We start from the raw sequence: 19,842 nt of genomic DNA on the forward strand, positions 1-19,842 counted from the left end.
GTACCCTCCGTTCCTCTGGCTCCGGTCTGCTCCACATCCCCTGCCCCAACCGCCCTACCATCGGTGGCCGGGCTTTCAGCCTCTCAGCCCCGAGGCTCTGGAACTCTATCCCCCAGTGCCTTCGCTGCCTCCTCCTTTTCCTCCTTCAAGGCCGGTCTCAAGACCTTTCTCTTCAAAAGTGCCTTCACCTCCCCTCTCGACTCTCTACCCCCTCCTCGCTCCCTCCCTTCCCCTCACCCTGACCATTTCCCATCTGCTCGGGTCCCGACCCAACTGTCCAGCACCTTGGGACCTCCTCCCGATGTGAAAGGCGCTCTATAAATGCAATCTTGTGGTTGTTGTTGTTGTTGTAAATGACCCTTTTGTTTCAATGATAAAGGATTCCAAAATGGTCCCACTGAATATCAGCGCACTGCTAATAGGCATGAAGAGAAACAGTGAGAGAATGGGAGAGGAAATATACCTTGGACTGGGACAATTGAGTAATATTTTAAACTTGGGGTCATCCAAGATAGTGATATTGGGAGTCTAAATTATAACATCTTTGAAAAGGATTCCTTAACAAATAGATTAGTTGCATGGGGAATCATTATGGTAAATGGAAGTACATGGTGTCTATCCATTTGGACTCTGCTTAGATCTATTTCAGGAGTAGAGTTCCCATGGGGTTGATTGGAATTCTAATGGGTTCCACTATTGAGGAGTCCCATTAAGAACCAAAAATTAGAACCAGCACCAAAAGAAAAAATATTTGTCATGATTTTATGGGTGAACCGAACAAACTTTCTATTAGACTAAGATCATGCTAGTCTTCTCATTCATCACTTAACCCTAATTGCAAGCACTCATTAAGCTTTCTGTTGTAGTTTGTGATAGAACTGAGGTTATGAGTTCTGCAGAAATAAGATCGTTTGGGGCCCTTAATAAAAGTGAAGGCAATGTTGTGTACTGTGAATGAATGAGGTGTGGTTTGTGAGGAAAAATGAGATAGTGGTGGCTATCTTCAACTTTGTTTGTACATTTTGCTGAGTTGTTCAATTATTGCAACTAACTGTGGATTACCTCCAAGTTCTTCAATGTTTTTATATGCTTGCATTTCCAACTCATTTAGTATCTTTCGGGTGTATTCAAAAGAGCCCACCTTTTCAAGATAGCTTACACAGTATTTCTTTACATCTACATTTTCAGTCCTTTGACGCAAAATGTTTTGCACTTGCGTGCACTCTGGATTAGCCCAGATAGCGTGAATAAGTGGGAATGAAAACTTCCCTTCAGTCAAATCTTCACAGAAGCCCTTATTCTCGCTATACTCTATGGAGTCCAGGTTTGCATAATCATCCCGAATCTGAAATAAAAGTCCTAGTGTGTTGAGAAGAGATTTTAAATCATTTTTGTTTTCAGAGAACAATTGCATTAGGCCTACAGCCAGACCAAAGAGTCCACCAGTCTTTTGCAATACCATGGCCTTGTAATCTTCTAATGTTGGACAGATATATGTATCTCTCCAGTGTATATCCAAACCTTGACCACGATGTAGCTCCAACAGCTGCTGGGTGAAGACTTTTACAGCTTCTGGGTGATCCAGTGTCAATACTTTCTCTAGACCCAGAAAGTAGACATAGTTGGCAGAGTTTATGACAGATGGAATGCCATAGATGCTATGTGCCACTGGAAAGCCACGTCGTAGCTTAGAATTATCTTCAATGTCATCGATAAGCAAACTAGCATTGTGCAACATGTCTGTCACTTCAATGATAACCTAGAGTGAAAAGGAAAAAAAAATCAAACTAAGATTCAGGTATAGACTGTATGAAAAAAATCCAGTAGTTTTCTAGAAACAAAGTATAAATGCAAGATAACATAGATTAATTTGGGTATTTATGTTTTTGTGAGTAGGGAAGCCCTGTGCTCATGGAAGTTGGGGGTGGGAAGATGGTAAAGCAACATAGCAGAGAGGAAGCAAGCAGATTGAGGATTATTTGGAACATAGCTAGGAGTGCCACCAGAAGTATTTGTGATCAACAGCTGGAACATATTCCAGGAATTGTAATGAGAAGGCAGGATTAATAGTCTAAAGGAGATCAAATAGCCCAAAAGATCTTCTTCACCCAAACCTCTGTGATCATGTGTAAGCACAGTTATCCTACATCAACCGTCCTTGCATTTGATATAGCGCCTAATCAAGTCTTCAAGACGTGTCAAAAGCGCTTCACAGAATATACTGTAAAGTGAATTGTCTATATTTTGTGATTGAAACTGGGTAGCCAATTGTGTACAATAGAATCCCACAAACAGTCGTGGATTGAAATGACCAACTTATAATTTTTGTTGAAGGAATTATTACCCCTGGAAAAGCGATCTGCCAATCAACTAACCTTGACTAAGTCATATCCTCATCAAGGCACACATGCACATACAATAATAATCATGTAAGTGGCATAATGACTTCAGACGTGCACAGAAGATTTCCAACCACAACTTCCAAAACAAAGAAAAGAAACCAGGAGCAAAGATGTTTTATGCTCAAGAGTATGCCTTTGAGAGTAACTGGACAAATAACCGAACCTCATCACGTCACTTACATAATGACATCAGTGCAGCCAGGATCCAAAACATGAAAGCAGCATAAAGCATGTGAGGTGGTTATTTCAAAGATCTTTTCAGAGTTGCCAATTGGGAATGTCACAGAGAACGTTACGATTAAATTATAGCATAAACACCTGGTACTTTTGTTATCTTAATCAATCTGCAAAACTCGAAATATAAAGCAAGTTACCATTTTGACACGCAGAGGGAGCACTGGTTTTGAGCTAATTATTACAATGAGCTGTAGAATGTAAGTAAAACATTTGTAGGTCCTTATCATACTGTACACATTTTCATTTTTGAAGATAAGTCAAAATCCAAATTACTTCTCAGAATAGAAACAAAAATGACAATACTCAAGTACAATGCAAACCAACTAAATGTACAGATCAGCCCAGTTATAACACACCCAAGTTTGCTTAGAGCTCAGGTCTACTGTGGACCTGAGCTATACTAGAAACACAGTGCACCTGGCACTGAATAGATTTTTCCCAGAGCTACAAAAATGGGTAAATTCTGAGTAATCAGGTCACTGCTAACCCGATCAGGTCACTCACTACCTTGGCCTCTCTTTCACACTCACTGAACTAGTGTACATCCTTTGTATCCAGTTCGATCCTCAGCTCTCCTTTGTCCCTCACTTTCAGTTCTCAACCAAGAGTGCTTTGCTTTACCCATATTGCCCACCTCTGCACCTAATTCACTCTAAATGCTGCCGAAACACTTACTCATGCCTTTGTGCGTGCCCGTCTGGACTTTTCAAATACTTATCACTGTTCTCCTTAGATCCACCATCCATAAACTTCTCATTTATCCCAAATTCCACCACTCACATCCTCACTTGTCCATCATCCCAGTCCTCGCTAGGCTTCCTGTCTTAGGGGATCAATTTTAAGGTTCCTGTCTGACCAAAACAAGTTAATTCAGTCCCACTGCTCCATCCTATCACCATACCTCAAGCCTTTTATTTTTAATAATTCAATCCCTATAGGTATTGCCACTTTTACTCTACAATGTCATCTATGGAATAATGCTTTCTTTACAGGACAAAATATTAAGTTGATCAGACGACAACACTGGAGTGCACACCATTTATTTCAACATCTAGATTCTCAGGTAAAATATAAGAAGGTATGACAATAAAAAGGCATTTAGAAACTGCATAAAAAGCTATGCCTTTCCTGCTGCTGCATGCAAGGTGGGAGAATTGATGGTCATTTCTTTGGCTAAAACTCTACACACGTGACAAGATGTTAAACTCAGGATCAGGTGTCAATCAAACTTCAGGATCGAAATAAGAGAAACCTAGGAATAATAATAATCTTTACATTTGATATAGCGCTTTTCACGTCTTCTCAACGTCTCAAAGCGCTTCACAGACTGTAAAGTGAATTGACCGTATATTTGTGGGAGAAATGTAGCAGCCAATTGCGCACAGCAGTGTCTCACAAACATTCGTGGATTGAAAATGACCAATTTATTATTGTTTTGTTTCAGAGGGATTATTATTAGGCTCTGTGTGGAGTAAGGAAACTTGCCCAAGGTTTCGCCCTCTGCCTGGAATTGAACCCAGGTTTCTCACTTGCAAAGCGAGTGCTCTAACCACTGAGCTATAGGACTACAGGAATCTGCTTATTAAACCTCAGTCTTTGATTAAGCATATTATGTGATTTCACTCTCCAAGTCGGTGGGGTGGAATGGAAAGAATACATTTTCTCTAGGCCCCTAAATTATCCTCCCTTCAATTCCTTCACAGTTTAATTGAAAAAAGTTTCTGCAAGAGTTGAAACATTCCAAGATGATAGACAGGCCAAAGTGTGCTGTCAGAATTTTGGCTTTGATTTACAAAACAAAACAATATTCAGTGACATTTTTCTATAAAGTGTACTGAAGGATAAAGGCCTGCAACTATACAATTAATATAATATCTGAGTAATGAAGATTGCCATTTAGACCAGGCTATGACAGCTGTGAGGCAATGTATGTCACTAACGCCAAAATTAGAGGACAAGTACAGAAAAATTCAAAGGAGTGTAAAATATGGTCCTTCAATTGCAAAATCAGGAGGGATATTCTAGCTATGCCAATGAATAGAGGAACTGAACCAAGGTCAAGGTGATCTAAAAATAGAACCTTTGGATGCTGACTATGGAAGAGAATGGCATATCCAAGCAGTGGGGCAGCTTGCACAGGATTGTGAAATGAAGACTTTAAAATAGCGAGTACTATAGTACAACAAGCTGGAAAATAAACATGGAGTAGTAATGAATGGGGGGGGGGGAGGGGTAGAAAGGGTGTGGGGGGAGGGAAGGAATTGTGTCTGTGATTCACTTTACAAGGAGAAAAGTAATCTCCATGCGACACCCGCAGCGGCCCAGGAATAAGTCACGTGCACTCTTGGCAGCAGATGGTGCAGAGCACAGGGCGTCTAAGACACGTGGAGGATAGTTATTCCATATTGATTTTATGATCAGTGTAGAGTTACACGTTTTAAGCTGATTATACATGCAATAGCCACACACTCCAAAACAAAGGTTAAGAATGTAAACTGTATCTGCGTATATATTTCTACAAATACAGATTCTACCTCCCCAATCAACATGCAATCACAATGAGGTTTTTTAAATTACAATTGAGCTCCTGAACGACGTTATTTGCATGTAAATATACCATTTTCATTCAGCGTGAGGCTTTTGAAACTTGGTGTAGACTACATTTTTGGCCCCAGAGGAATTCTGCATCAACAGAATCCAATAATTTTCATGAATATTATAGAAGCCATATCAAATACCATCTCTAGATACTAAAATTAACCAGTGAAAGAAAATTAATCTGAAACTTACAAATTTGGGACCAATATTCAACTGAAGACTTCAATGTGTACTAGTCTCATAAAGTCACAATACCAGGTCTGCAGAAGAAACAGTTCCAATAGCACAACATAAATTGGATTGCCACATTTATCTGTGAACTCCATTATAAATTCTCGACAGAACGCGACAGGAGCTGGGAAAAAAGCACGAGGCCTAACACTTATGATCTTAATTATTGTAACTTTACATTCACTAGGATATAATAATAATAATAATAATAATCCTTGCATTTGATATAGCGCTTTTCACGTCGGGAGGACGTCCCAAAGCGCTTCACAGAACACACTGTAAAGTGAATTGACTGTATATTTGTGGGCGAACGCGGCAGCCAATTGCGCACAGCAATGTCCCACAAACAGTCGTAGATTGAAAATGACCAATTTAATTATTGTTTTTGGTTTTTNGGAGGGATTATTATTAGGCTCTGTGTGGAGTAAGGAAACTTGCCCAAGGTTTCGCCCTCTGCCTGGAATTGAACTCAGGTCTCTCACTTGCAAAGCGAGTGCTCTAACCACTGAGCTACAGGACTCCATGTTGTTGCGGAGGTGAGCAACAGTGAATGGGGAGCGGGCCGGAGCAGGTGGGTTCATGGGCAGTGGATAGAGAGTGGTTGGGATTACAGGGGTGGTTGGGGGGTTGAATGTGGAGTGACTAGGGATTGGTGAGGACCAGATAGGGAGTGACTGGCTGTTATGGGGGGTGGGGAGGAGAGAGGGGTGAGGAGGGTGCGGTGCTGGGACTCACAAGAATTAAAGTCATGTGTCCACAAAACAGCAGTTTTGTTAACAGAAAGATATTCTAAACAACACGTAGCATTACAATGCATTTTTTCCCCTTCAAAGTATCATTCCACATTAGCACAACACAACAACAACCTGCATTTATATAGCACCCTTCACACGGGGTAGTGTCCCAGAGCACTTCGGGACGCAAATATATACCCTCCAGATGCCATTGATCTGATAAAGAGAAGCCTACTTTTCTCTCCCAACTAAAAATAGTTAGCATGGGTTGTGATAAGACTATAACTTACGTTTTACCTCTTAAAAAAAAAATCACTGAATCAATATTGCATACTTAAAAATTTGTGATAAAGTGAACATTTACAATATGTTCTTATAGTTTCCGTCTTAAGAGTGGCACCAATCTCATTTCTATTACAGCCCAATTTTTACCAAGGATGTGCTTATATTCGTTGCAATTATGCTTGCAACCAAAGGATCCAATATGGAATGTAGATTTCATTGATACCACTCACAAACCATTTAACATACCATAAACACTGTGTGTACACCGTAAAACAATTGTAGATACTGACTCCATAATTTTTGTAGGCTCATTTTTAGAGCTGGTGTTTTCAGTGATACCACTCACACACCATTTTACATGGTATAAACCCTGTGTGCACACCTTAAGCAAAACTGCCATACATGTGTGATGACGATAAGAGATATCTCCAAACAAACATGCCAATGACACTCCCCGATGCAAGGACTTTCCAATGAGGTATAAATCATATCTCTACATCAATCAGTTATTGCGTTATTGGCAGACAGACAGACATTTTGTCTTATTAGTATAATTAGATAAAATTATATACATTAGGTGAGGGAGAAGGGCTAAACCCCAGTCCCAGGTGAAGTTCCAACTCAAGCCCTAGGCTTCACCCTCCTTGACTAGTCGCTGCAGGGATGAAGCCGGAAACCCTGGACCTTAGCAAACCAACCGTCAAACTCCACTGGCCCAGCTCTGACATGGCGCCGCCCAAGAGCTGCAGGAAAAGCAGCTGAATGGCAAAGTGCTCAAGGCAACTTCCACTCACCATTGCCATCACTTTGCCTGAGTGTGTGCTACATGCCACAGCACCACTGGGAGTCAGTGCAGCCACCACGTGTAACTGCAGCGTACGTGTAACTGTCATACATGTGTGATTTTGTTTTGTAGTGGGGGAAGGAGATAACCCCCCAAAAAATGTGCCCATGACACACTCACATGCAAGACCTTTCTGATGAGGTTTAATCATGTCTCTATGTCAATCGGTTATTGAGTTCTTGGTGGATGGACAGACAGACACACAGATATTACATCTTTATTAGTATAGATAGAAAAGAAATTGGATTACAGAATGTCAAAAACCCGCAAGACAGAAATTCTGTGCTGAATTTGTGTGAGATCATGAATGGTAAGTACTTCCTACAATCCCTTATAATGGTAAGGGTAAATGAATTGTAATTATCAGTCAATCCGTTTTTCTTCATTATTTGAAGTCTCTATATACAAATACTGTATGTAAATCTAGATGTATAGAAAGTTATCCAATAGGAGGAACCTACCTAAACACGTTACTTTAACCCTTTTCAATCATACTGCCTCAGGCGCTCCTTTAGCTCAGCAAACACTGGTCTGCTTCATATCCCCCGCCTTATCCATCCCAGCAGCATTAAGTGGCCTTTCAATGCTGCTCCTGCTCTCTGGAACTCCATCCCGGAGTCCCTCCAATTTGCTCCCCTCATTTGTGGCCCATCTCATGACATGCTTCTTTGACTGAACTTTCTGTCAACCTTCCTCTCTCCACCCACTTTGGCTCCCAACACCGGCACATGTGTCCGGCCAGCAGTGTCATGCTCTTTGAGACGTTATTCCGACATAAAAGGCACTTAGATAAACGTATATTGTATTCGAGAACTTTGAACATCCTTCCTATTCACAATGTAGGTAATACAATACAAAATTACATTTGTATAGCGCCTTTCACGTCTGGAGGACGTCCCAAGGTGCTTGATAGTCAGGGATTTGGACACGAGCTGGGGTTCAGGGATTAGGGAGGCCTAGAACTTGTGGAGTCCGAGAACGTGTGGAGTACTGTAGCTCATTAGTTAGAGAACTCACCTCACAAGCGAGGAGCTGGGTTTGATTCGAGGGCAGGGTGTAATGTTGGGCAAGTTTCCTTACTCCACACGCCTCTATTTACCGAGCAGTAAGTAGCAACCGGTTGTTAATCAATTAGTGGATCACTTTTCTGGGGAAAATAATCCCTTTAAAAAATAAACAACAACAACAAATTACACCTGTGTAGCGCCCTTCACAGTGTTAAGACATCCCAGGGCGTGGGACAGTCAAGGGTTTTTGGACCCAAGCTGGGATTTGGGGTCAGTAAAGCCACGGAGGTGGGGGGTGGGAGGGTGGCTGGAGGCATGGTCGAAGAGGAAGGTCTTTAGACGGAATTTGAAGGAGGCAAGAGAGGGGATGAGGCCGAGGAATTGTGGGATAGCGTTCTAGAGTATGGGGGCAGAGATACTGAAGGCCTGACCGCTAATAATGGGGTGGGAAGTGCGGTTGACCTGAAGCAGACTGGTATCCACTAAGCGGAGGGAGCGGACAGGCTGATATGGGGTTACGAGGTCAGAGAGGTTGGGGGGAGCACGATCTTGGAGGGCCTTGAAGGTAAGAATGAGTTTTGTACTCAATTCTCTGAGGAATGGTGAGCCAGTGAAGCCGGGCAAGAATGGTTGGTGATAAGTTCACGGAGCCTGGTGCGGGAGAGGACACGAGCTGCAGAGTTCTGAATAACCTACACCTTGTGGAGGGAAGAATTGAGAAGTCCAGCGAGCAGGCAGTTGGTGTGGTCAAGCTGTGCGCAATAGGCTGTTATGTTTTGCCCAAGAAATCTACAACAACAACATTACATTTATAGAACGCCTTTCATGTCGGGAGGGCGTCCCAAAGTGCTGAACAGTCAGGGTTCGGGACCCGAGCATGGGGGAGGGGTGGGGGAGGGGTGGTGTAGGGGTGAGGGAAGGTAGAGAGGTGGGAGGGCAACCAAAGAGAAGGGTCTTGAGACCGGACTTGAAGGAGGCAAGGGAGGAAGCGAGGTGAAGGGACTGTGGGATGGAGTTCCAGAGTGTGGGGGCAGAGAGGCTGAAAGCCTGGTCACCGATGGTAGGGCGGGTTGGGAGGGAGACATGGAGCAGACTGGAGCCCACTGAGGAGGGAGCGGGCAGGTGATAGGGAGTCAGCAGGTCAGAGGTAGAAGGGGGCAAGGCCATGGATGGCCTTGAACGTCAGGATAAGGATCTTGAATTCGATCCTCTGATGGATGGGGCGCCAGTGAAGTCAGGCGAGGGTGGGAGTGATGGGGTCACAGAGTCTGGTGCGCGAGAGTACGCGAGCTAATGAGTTTTGGATGATCTACAACTTGTGAGGGAAGAGTTGGGAAGGCCGATGAGGAGGGAGCCTTGATGTGACGAATGCGTGGGTGAGGGTTTCGGCAGCCTGAGGGGTGAGGCAGTGGCGGAGTCTGGCAACGTTGCGAAGGTGGTGGGAGGCAGTGCCGGTCATGGCGTGGATGTGGGGGAGAAAGGACAGTTCAGGGTCAAACAAGACACCCAGGTTCCTGACTGGCTTAGTGAGGTTGAGTGCGCAGCCGTGGAGGCTGATGCTGCCAGTGCCTGAGGTGCGGAGGCGCTGGCGCGAGCCAATCAGGAGGGTCTCGTTCCTGCTGACGTTGAGTTGGAGAAAGTTGTCCCTCGTCCAGGACTTGATGTCGGACAGGCAGTTGGTCAGGATGCCAGTAGTCCTGGAGTTGAGGGTGGAGATAGAGTTGGGTGTCATCCGCATACATGTGGAAATTTACCCCATGTCTGCGGATGATGTCACCAAGGGGGAGCATGTAGAGGGTGAAGAGGAGGGGACCAAGGTCAGAGCCCTGAGGAACACCGCACGAGATGGTGCGGGGGCTGGAGGAGAAGCCGTTTTCTGCGACGAAGTTGAGGCGGTGTGAAAGGTAGGACCTGAACCAGTCAAGGACAGAATCTTGAAGGTTGAGGTGGGAGGAGAGACGGTGGAGGAGGATTGAGTGGTCCACGGTGTCAAAGGCAGCAGAGAGGTCGAGGAGGATGAGGAGGCAGAGGGAGCCCTGGTCGCACATGGTCAGGATGTCGTTTGTGACTTTGACCAGAGCAGTTTCCGTGCTGTGGGCAGCACGGAAACCCGATTGGAGGGGTTCATGGAGGGAGTGGGAGGAGAGGAAAGAACGAAGCTGGGAGGCAACTGGTCGCTCAAGGACCTTGGATAGGAAAGGGAGGTTTGAGATGGGCCGGTAGGTGGATAGCTGTGATGGGTCAAGGGAAGATTTCTTCAAGGTGGGGGTGATAGTGGCTGTTTTGGGGGGGGAGGGAACAGTGCCAGATGACAGGGAAAGGTTGATGATGTCGGCGAGTAGTGGGGCAAGGAGGTGGAGCTGGGATTTAAGGAGAGGGGTGGGGATGGGGTAGGGAGCAGATGGTGGGCTTTATGGATGATATGGTGGTGAAGCCAGAGGAGGGGGGTGACAGGTTCAAATGTGTGGAAGGAGGGATGGGTAATTGTCAGAGTGTGGGGTGGGGGAAGGGAGGGGGTGGAAGCTGGGAGGGTAGTGGCAGCTGAGCGGATTCCCTCGATTTTAGACTCGAGGGAGTCCAGCATTTTCTCACAGCTTTCACTTCACAGGATATGCCTCTGTGAAGCGCTTTGAAACGTCTTGAAGATGTGATAAGGCGCCATATCAAATGCATGGATTATTATTATTGTAATTGTTCAGATAAACACGAGGTAGCAATTAAATAGAAAAAGCTCCATACTGCACCAGATCAGAAAATAAAGGGGCATGAGCTTTATGTGAGGGCTAAACTTCAAAGAACGAGGGCCACCGTTTATAGACCATATAATCTAACATTGTTACACATGCAACCACATAGAGAGATGAATGCTAATGCTCTGCAACAATTAGAACTGGGAATTCCACAACTTAAATGTCAAGACCAATTTGGAGCACAGCCACAATGATCAGTTTGCACTGTCGATCCAGAATACATGCATATTATTCCCTTGCAAGCAGAGTCAGCAATTAAAAAAACACTACATATTAGCCCATAAGGTGGTCATACCACAAGCAGAATAAACAAACCCTCCACAATGGTTCCAGACAAACAAAGTGAGAGAAATACATCACATAACCTAGTTTACTAATTTCCACATAATGATCGGATTTTAAAGTTTGATGACATTCCTTCCATCTATTTTACACATAATGTAAAATTTTGTACACAAAACAGTATTATGCAATATGATGCAAGGAAAAAAGTATGCATGGGGATAATAATAATTCTTACATTTGATAAATCACTTATCACGCCATTGCAATGTCTCAAATGGCTTCAGAAATATACTGTAAGATGTTATTTCATGGGCAAATCAAATTTTTGACTAAAGTTACCACACAATCCTGTTTTAAGGAGGTAGTTTTTGATCTATAAAATTCCAACTTGCTTTATAAAGGGATACGATCAAGCAGACGCTGATCAGCATTCACTGGTGACATCATTTTGCATGTGCACAGCAAGCCTGACTGGCTACTGACGCTATATTGTTCCATCAGCACATTGCACTTCAAATCATGTCAGCACAACAATATTTGAAGTGAAAAAGAAATCTAATGGCACAATATCAGGACTTCAGATTTAGGTAAGATGTCAGGGTCCACAACCTGATTGTGTCAAAGTGAATCAGGTTTATGATAGTTTTGCTATACTTATCTGGCTGAATAAAATTGACACACTAGGTAAAATATCCTTATGGTGTCCTACGAATATGCAACAACAGGTGTAAAGTATGAAGTTTATTAACTCTGAAGTGGAATAAAAATGAATAGCGCTTGCATTTTTATAACACCTTACCACACTGAAATGTCTTAAAAGACTCAAACGCAACAGTTATTTTCCATATGCAAAATTCTACAAACAGCCATGGGGCAAATGACCAATATTACACAGAAGGTTGCTAGCCACAACAGTGGAAGAAACTTTTTTTCCCATCAAATTGTTCTATGGAATCTTCTAATGTCCACCTGAACAGGCAGACAGCAATTCAATTCAACATTTCATCCAAAGGACTGATGTATGAGGACTCTGAGTTTGTAGTTTTGGTTAACACTCAACACAGCGCTGGTGGAGTGCTGCACTGACAAAATGCCATCCTTTAGATGAGAAGTTAAACCAAGGACCTGTCTACCAGTTTTGGTGGAAGTTAAAAATCCATGGCACCATTTGATAAGAGAAGAGAGATCTACAACTTCTGGGGCCTGAATATAAATTTTATCCTGTTCAAATCCTGGTGATTTTTTCAATTTCCTATGCTACTCCAGCAACGTTTTAAATATTTTCCTCTGAGCCACCATCTCATATTCTCAGTTTTCCAATAAATGCAGCCAGCAGTCCTTCAAATGCCCATCAACTGATCTTCTAATGCTTCTTTCACTACACGTGCATTTCCCTTGCTTCTTGCCAAATATAGAGCTCTCTTTTAACTCAGTTTCAATTCTGATGAACGGCTATATTCTCTTTTGGACCCTGTGACCTGTTGGGGATTTCCTTTTTTTTTGTTCGACACCCACAACAGCTGGCTATTCTCGCAAATGTAGTGTTCACACTCAGCTTGACTCATTTAGTAGTACTCTTGCCTCCGGGTCAGAGAGTTTTAGGTTCAAGCTCCAAGTCAGAACTTGAACTTATAGTTTAAGCTTACATTTCAGTGTACGACTGGTGCAATAAAGCACGACCAGGGACATTGTAAAGCCGAGGTCCCATCTGCCTGTTGATATGGTCTTCAAAGATGTCTGTGAAACTATTTAAGAGAAAGGAATTTCTCCCAGTTTTCAGCAAAACAATCCTATAGATTAACAAGTCTTGCTCCTCCTGTCTAGGACCTCGTTGCACACAAAATGGCTGCTGTATTTCATCCTTCAAAAAGCCATTGCTGTTTTTCCCCCATTTGCATTTGATATAGTGCCTATCACATTGTGAGGACTTCCCAAAAGCTTTACAGGATTTACTGTAGTTTACTTGTCAGTAATTACACTGAACAAAGTGCACTGAGACTTGTTAAAAAATAACACAAATCTATAAAAATGCAAAAATGCGCAGTTACATTGCCATTGTGAACATGTTTTGTTATTCTTCAGATCCTGTCCAACTCTCTTAAAGAGAAAGGAACAAAGGCAACGATTTCCAGGTCTAAAGGGAATTTTCTCACTTGGTTATGACACACTTTAACTCTAAATTCAAAAGCTGCTCAATAAAATCACTGTCAAACCAAGAAAAAATAGTCCACTACATTTTGTAATGTTTCCATATAAAAGTGTACCGATTTATCTGCGCTGTACAGGATGCTCTATGCAGAGCAAAAGTGTCATAATGGGAAATTGAGGGAGGAATTGGGCTGCGGAAATACAGAACTCACAAGTTTTTTTTTCCAAGGATGAGGATTTGATGTCTAACAGAAATAGCAACATTACATATTGCTGCAACGTTCTCTAAGGATACTTGCTTAGAATTGCGTTTGCAAGGGTGACCATGAAAGTCAACATGTCACCGCCCCTCTGCAGTATTCAAGTGTCGTAATAATCTCAGTCAAAATTGTTCTTAGTTGAAGTCAAAAGACTTTTGATGCAAGATGAGGCTAGCAATCACCTACAATAATGAGAGTGCCATCCGAAACGGAATCAGATGGTCCACCTCTAGTCCAAGCAGACACTAAGGTATGGGCAAGCATGCCAGAGCGGTGTGTAGGATTATCATAATATAGTTAAATGTCAAAACTCATACTGTAGGATTGAAGCCAAAATGGATTCTGAAACGCTGAGGCTTCATTCCATAGAGTGGTGTGAAAACTGTATCCCACAGATTCCTTAAAACCTTTTTTTTATTTAAGTGAAGCAGTCTTTAAACTGATTTCAATGCCCTACACTTTAATTCTGTGATGTTAGAGTGTTTGTGTTTGAAATACAAAGTTGCCACTTGGGAGTCTGAACTGAGCGCATACATGAGCGAGCAACAGAACCCTTTGCAGCATTTCAAATATTGTACGAGCAGCTCCCTTGGAGAGCTTGGAAGAAATTATGCATTGCAAGTGGTGTTCGTTATTCCAAGCAAACTTTGAATGTCATCTGCTTCTGGAAAGGCTTAGTGCAACTTCACTGGAGCAACTATTCCAAATCCACTCACACCTCAACGAAGGAACTTGCGTAGAAAACAAACTAAGCTCAAAAGACTTATTGATTTTGAAGCAGAAGTTCCTCTATGGATAAATTCCAACTCCGACTGAAGGACAGCCAAATAAACACTAAACATCTAGTACTAGTTTTGAATCGAAGCAACAATACAAGCCAACCCGTTTTCCTGTTTCTCTTCTGACCAGAAATCCAGAATGCATCATGATCCAGTTCAGAAACATCAAAATATACATTCCAATATGGAAAGAGGTCTTTTGGCCAATTAGCATGTGCAGTGTTTATATTCCACAAAAGCCTCCACCCCTCTATTCTCTTCTCCATCAAGTTTCCCCTTGCAAGCATTGATAAAATAGAAATATTTCACTTTTTACAGATCTTGATTAAAAAGTAAAGACCCTTTACCTGCAGTTTATCTTCTGGAACATTCAGCCAGTGGTTAAATGCTTGTGAAAGTTTTCTTCTTACTTGTTTTCCTATTTAAGAAAAAGATGCTGGTTAGAGCAAATGAGTTGCAGGCTCCAGCCTTCTTCTAACAATTCAGCTAACAACAATAACAACATAAGATTGCATTTATAGAGCGAGCGCCTTTCATGTTGGGAGGACGTCCCAAGGCGCTGGACAGTTGGGTTGGGACCCGAGGGGGGGGGGAAATGGTGAGGGGAGGGAAGGGAGGGAGCGAGGAGGGGGTAGAGAGTCGAGAGGGGAGGTGAAGGCACTTTTGAAGAGAAAGGTCTTGAGACCGGCCTTGAAGGAGGAAAGGGAGGAAGCGGCGAAGGCACTGGGGGATGGAGTTCCAGAGCCTCGGGGCTGAGAGGCTGAAAGCTAAGGAATAACTTCCCACCAATCATCCAACATCAACCATTAAAGAGATTGGTTAAGGATCTTCAGGTCCTTTTTGTTAAGTGGGAGCATCATGCCCATTTATTTAATCTGATAGAGAACATATTGCAAACCACAGTTACAACACACAAGTTGACAGACGTTACCAGGCAGCAATTGAAATCTACAAATAAGATGGAACTTATCGCCACTCCAATCCATTAAAAAAATTCCAAGAGACATTTTCATTCAATTTTGAGGCATAGTCCAATAGTGAGCGATAAGGATGAAAGCTCAGACTTTTCTCATCGTTACAGAATACCCATCCTACTATCTTTCTATTACATTATTCAGTTGACCTCATTTATTGGGGTCTTGCATTATTTGGAAGTGATGAGTTACAAGTCAAATAAAACCCCAGCTTCTTATTTTTACTTCCCATATATACTGTCTTAATATTAAAAGATTTTTTTCTTGCTAATAGATAATATCAGTAAATCAGGGGTATAAACCCTGGGTTGTCACTGGAAGAGTTAAAGGGAGAGGATTGAAGAAAATTTCATGCAGTGCTAGAACAATTCAGCAGAGACCATAATATTGGAAAGTGAATTGGATAAACATTTGCAGGAACGTAAAGGGTATGGGAGAAGCAGAGAATTAAGATTAGACTACATTGTACAATGCTCCAGTGGAGCAGCTGGAAGCCTTTAATTGTATTATGATTTTAACTGTAGTAATCACATTTTATTTCACTGTACTGTACAGTAAAACAACTGCATAGGTCCTCCTGTACAAACAGTCACAAGCCTCACATCAGAAAGACCGTCATGGTAATTTCCTTTTAAACAGTAGAAAATGAAACACTAGAGCTGCAATATAATACTAATATTACACTGCTGGTTCGCTTAAATATTGCCCCAACTCTGCAACCTTCAGCCCCACAAACAGGAAAATGGACAGAGAAACACAACCTGAACTAAAGATCTTCTAATTTGCAGAGCTAGCTTTGAAAACTAAATTTGTGAAGTTGACAAAAAAGTTTTATGAAAATTATTAATTTGAACTGAGTTCAGAGTCACTTAGCAAGATACAGGATATAAATCTGACAGTCAGCTTCAAATTGACTACAAAATAAAAGATAGAATAATGACACTGCAACATTTATTCAAAGAATATCACACAAAGTAATAGCCGACTTTTTAACTCCAATTTATGAGTGTTAATTTTTTTTGGCAGTGTTCTGTTGTAAGTTTGTGTCAGGTATACACACATTACACTCTGTGGCAGAAAACAAAGTACTAAAGGAATCTGTCAGAATTTCTTCAGAGAGGCGATTCCTGTCAGCAACTTATTCATGTTGAGAGATATCCATCACCCATAGCCATTTGATTCAGTCATGCATAAAGTAGGGTTGTGAAACACATTTGACCTTCAATAAAAAAAAATCCTTGCATTTGATAACAGCATATTTCAACTCAGCGGGATGTGTCAAAGCATTTCACAGGATTTACTGTAAAGTGTAGTGACTGCATAATTTGTAGTTAACCATTGGAGCCAGTTTGCACACAGCAATGTCCCACAAACAGCTGTAGAGTGAACGATCAATTTTATCAGGGGGAATGTTGGTCGAGATACCGTGAGAAACTCCCTTCTCTTTCTGAATATAGTGCTATGCTATGTGATTTTCAATGTCCACCAGACAGGCAGATGGGACCTCAGGTTAATCTCTCATCCAAAAACGCAGCACTCCTCCAGCATGTATTGGAGTGTCGGCCTTGACCGAGTTCCAGTACCGAAATGGGGATTCAGTCCACAACCTTCTGACTCAGAGGTGAGAGTGCTACCAACTGAGCCAGACTGACATGCTATGTATGGGGTGTGTACAAGCATGAGATTACTAGGCTGCGTCGGCTAGTTTCCTGTTAAAATGTCTGTCTGATGTTTTCTGTGAAAATGGCCACCACTTCCTGTGAAAGTGTGCACCTGCGTATAATACAAAATAAAAATACATTTGTACAGTGCCTTTCACGTTCGGAGGATGTTCCAAAGTGCTGGACAGTCAGAGATTTGGACCTGAGTGGGGGGAGGGAAGAGTTGGGAACTGGAAGGGTGAAGGGTAGCCGAAGGCACAGTCGAAAAGGAGGGTCTTTAGACGTGCCTTGAAGGAGACAGGGAGTCAGCGAAGCGAAGGGAACAAAAACAGAAGTAGTTGGGAAAATTCAGCAGGTCAGGCAGCAGCTATGGAGAAAGGAAGATGAGTCAACGTTTCGGGTCCACAACCCTTCGTCAGTATGGACATGCTATGGGGTGTGTACAAGCATGAAATTACCAGGCTGGTTTCCTGTTAAAATGCCTGTCTGATGTTTTCTGTGATATTTTCTTACGTGCGCTCGCCCCCATTATACGCACACCCGCCCCTATGCCCCCATTTTTACATGCGCCGGTGTATGGCCGCTCCCTTACGCGCACGTGCCCCCGGCCCCCTTTACGCACGCACACACGCCTCCACTACGCGCGCACCAGGCTGCCCTCCGCTTATGCGCATCCGCCAGGCCCCACCCTTAGGCCCGTGCACGCACATGGCCCCAGTCCTGGGCATGGCCCCAATTACGCCCACCCACCCCCACATACACACAGCTTCCCCCCCTACACACAGCCCCCCCCCCATACACACAGCTCCCCTCCCACAGGGTCCCCATCCCACACGCGCACACCTCTCTACACACACACGCGTGGCCCCCTACCTACACACACACGTGCGCACGGCTCCCCCCTACCGACACACACTCGCGCGCGGCCCTACACAAAAACGTGCGCGCGGCCACACCATCCATACACACACACACACACAAGTGCGCGCGTGCGGCTCCCCCTTATGTACATACGCGCACCCGCGGCCCCCCGCCGCGCACCCGCGGCCCCCCGCCGCGCACCCGCGGCCCCCCGCCGCGCACCCGCGGCCCCCCGCCGCGCACCCGCGGCCCCCCGCCGCGCACCCGCGGCCCCCCGCCGCGCACCCGCGGCCCCCCGCCGCGCACCCGCGGCCCCCCGCCGCGCACCCGCGGCCCCCGCCCCGCGGCCCCCGCCGCGCACCCGCGGCCCCCGCCCGCACCCGCGGCCCCCCGCCCGCACCCGCGGCCCCCCGCCCGCACCCGCGGCCCCCCGCCCATTCACCCACAGCGTTCCCCCCCCCACCCCATACACACACACAACCTCCCCCCCCACAGGCCCCTTACGCCTCTGTCCATTTCGATAAACCATGAAAACGGACCATGAAGAAATGGACAAAAGACTCAAGAGTTGTCCTTCAACCAGAAAACAGGATCCAGATGAACGTGAATTTTTGTGAGATCTTTTGTCCATTTAAAAATCAGACTAATATGACCAGACACTGGACAAGTACAAAAAATGTAAGAGTAACAGACATGCGTTGAGGTGTTAGGAATATTCTGCTGGGTGTGGTGGGCTAAGCAAGATCCATATTAGCCTTCAAAAGAGAACAAGATGAATGTCCAAAGTGGAGTTATTTGTAGGGGTACGGGGAAAAGACAGGTAAGGGAATTGAATGGCCAGCACAGAAAAGAATTGTCTTCTATGCTTTAAATTTCTATGTAGCATATCAGGTTGAAAATCTTGCAGTATGTTCTTAAATAATAATGTAGTGCGGATCCCTGACTGTCCAGCGCCTTTGGACGTTCTCCTGGTGTGAAAGGCGCTATATAAATGTAATTTTTGTTGTGAATTTAGACATATTACAGTTTTAAGGCCTGTCCCCAGCTACATAAAAATTTACAGTAGCTATGGCTTTCATACCTGATATCACAAATACCTAGCATCTCACAATATTGCCTCGTCATTAAAAGTGTATAGTAATCGTAACAACGTACCTGGTAGCTGAAGCAAATAATGGTATGGTTCCATCAGCGGCCCTTCTGAAGCAGACTTCTGCTCTTCCATGATTGTACTGACGAGTTGGAACCTGAAACACAAAATGATGCAAGTGTTAAGGCCTGCACAGACCTGTGAATCTACAGATAAATCTACTCATTATCATTTCACTTACAGTATTCAAAGAGCTGCCCCATAAATAGCCTTCCTCGATAGATAGCCAGACTTTGACAATACATTTACTTCACCCAGGATCACATTTACTTTGTGCATATTAAACTACCAAACAACTGTGAAATGTCAGATTATACAGATTTAGAAAAGTGTGGTAATAAACCTAATGCTGATACTACATGCCATGCGTGTAACCCCTTATTCCAGACAACACCCAAATTGCACAATTAGTGAGCAAAATCCACATTTTAGTATTTAATCTTTGCAGCTTCAAAAGCCATAACCTGAGCCAATAGAAAAGTGTGAATATATTTGCAAAAACATTATGGAGTTCTTTACATGCCTTGAGGGAAATTGTGGAGGGTTTGCTAAATTTTGCGGGGATTGATTGGTGCTATTGAGGTACATTTTACTGCTACATTTTTTCCACCTTATTGATAAAAACTAAGCATAAGG

At 43.6% G+C, this 19,842-nt stretch overlaps 1 protein-coding gene across 1 annotated transcript in view; it reads right to left on the reverse strand.

The window, feature by feature from the left end:
- Positions 1-309: 309 nt before the first annotated feature.
- Positions 310-19,842, reverse strand: part of ggps1 (geranylgeranyl diphosphate synthase 1) — a 38,699-nt gene continuing 19,166 nt past the window's right edge. Inside the window, exons 2-4 of the mRNA XM_007893838.1 lie at positions 19,212-19,303; positions 14,908-14,978; positions 310-1,759 (exon numbers count right to left, since the gene is read on the reverse strand). Coding sequence (XP_007892029.1) covers positions 1,004-1,759; positions 14,908-14,978; positions 19,212-19,281 — 897 coding nt within the window. The 5' untranslated portion in view covers positions 19,282-19,303 and the 3' untranslated portion in view covers positions 310-1,003. The remainder of the gene's footprint in view (positions 1,760-14,907; positions 14,979-19,211; positions 19,304-19,842) is intronic.

The sequence above is a fragment of the Callorhinchus milii genome, unplaced genomic scaffold (genome assembly GCF_018977255.1).
Source record: "Callorhinchus milii isolate IMCB2004 unplaced genomic scaffold, IMCB_Cmil_1.0 Scaffold3, whole genome shotgun sequence".
Taxonomy (NCBI): domain Eukaryota; kingdom Metazoa; phylum Chordata; class Chondrichthyes; order Chimaeriformes; family Callorhinchidae; genus Callorhinchus; species Callorhinchus milii.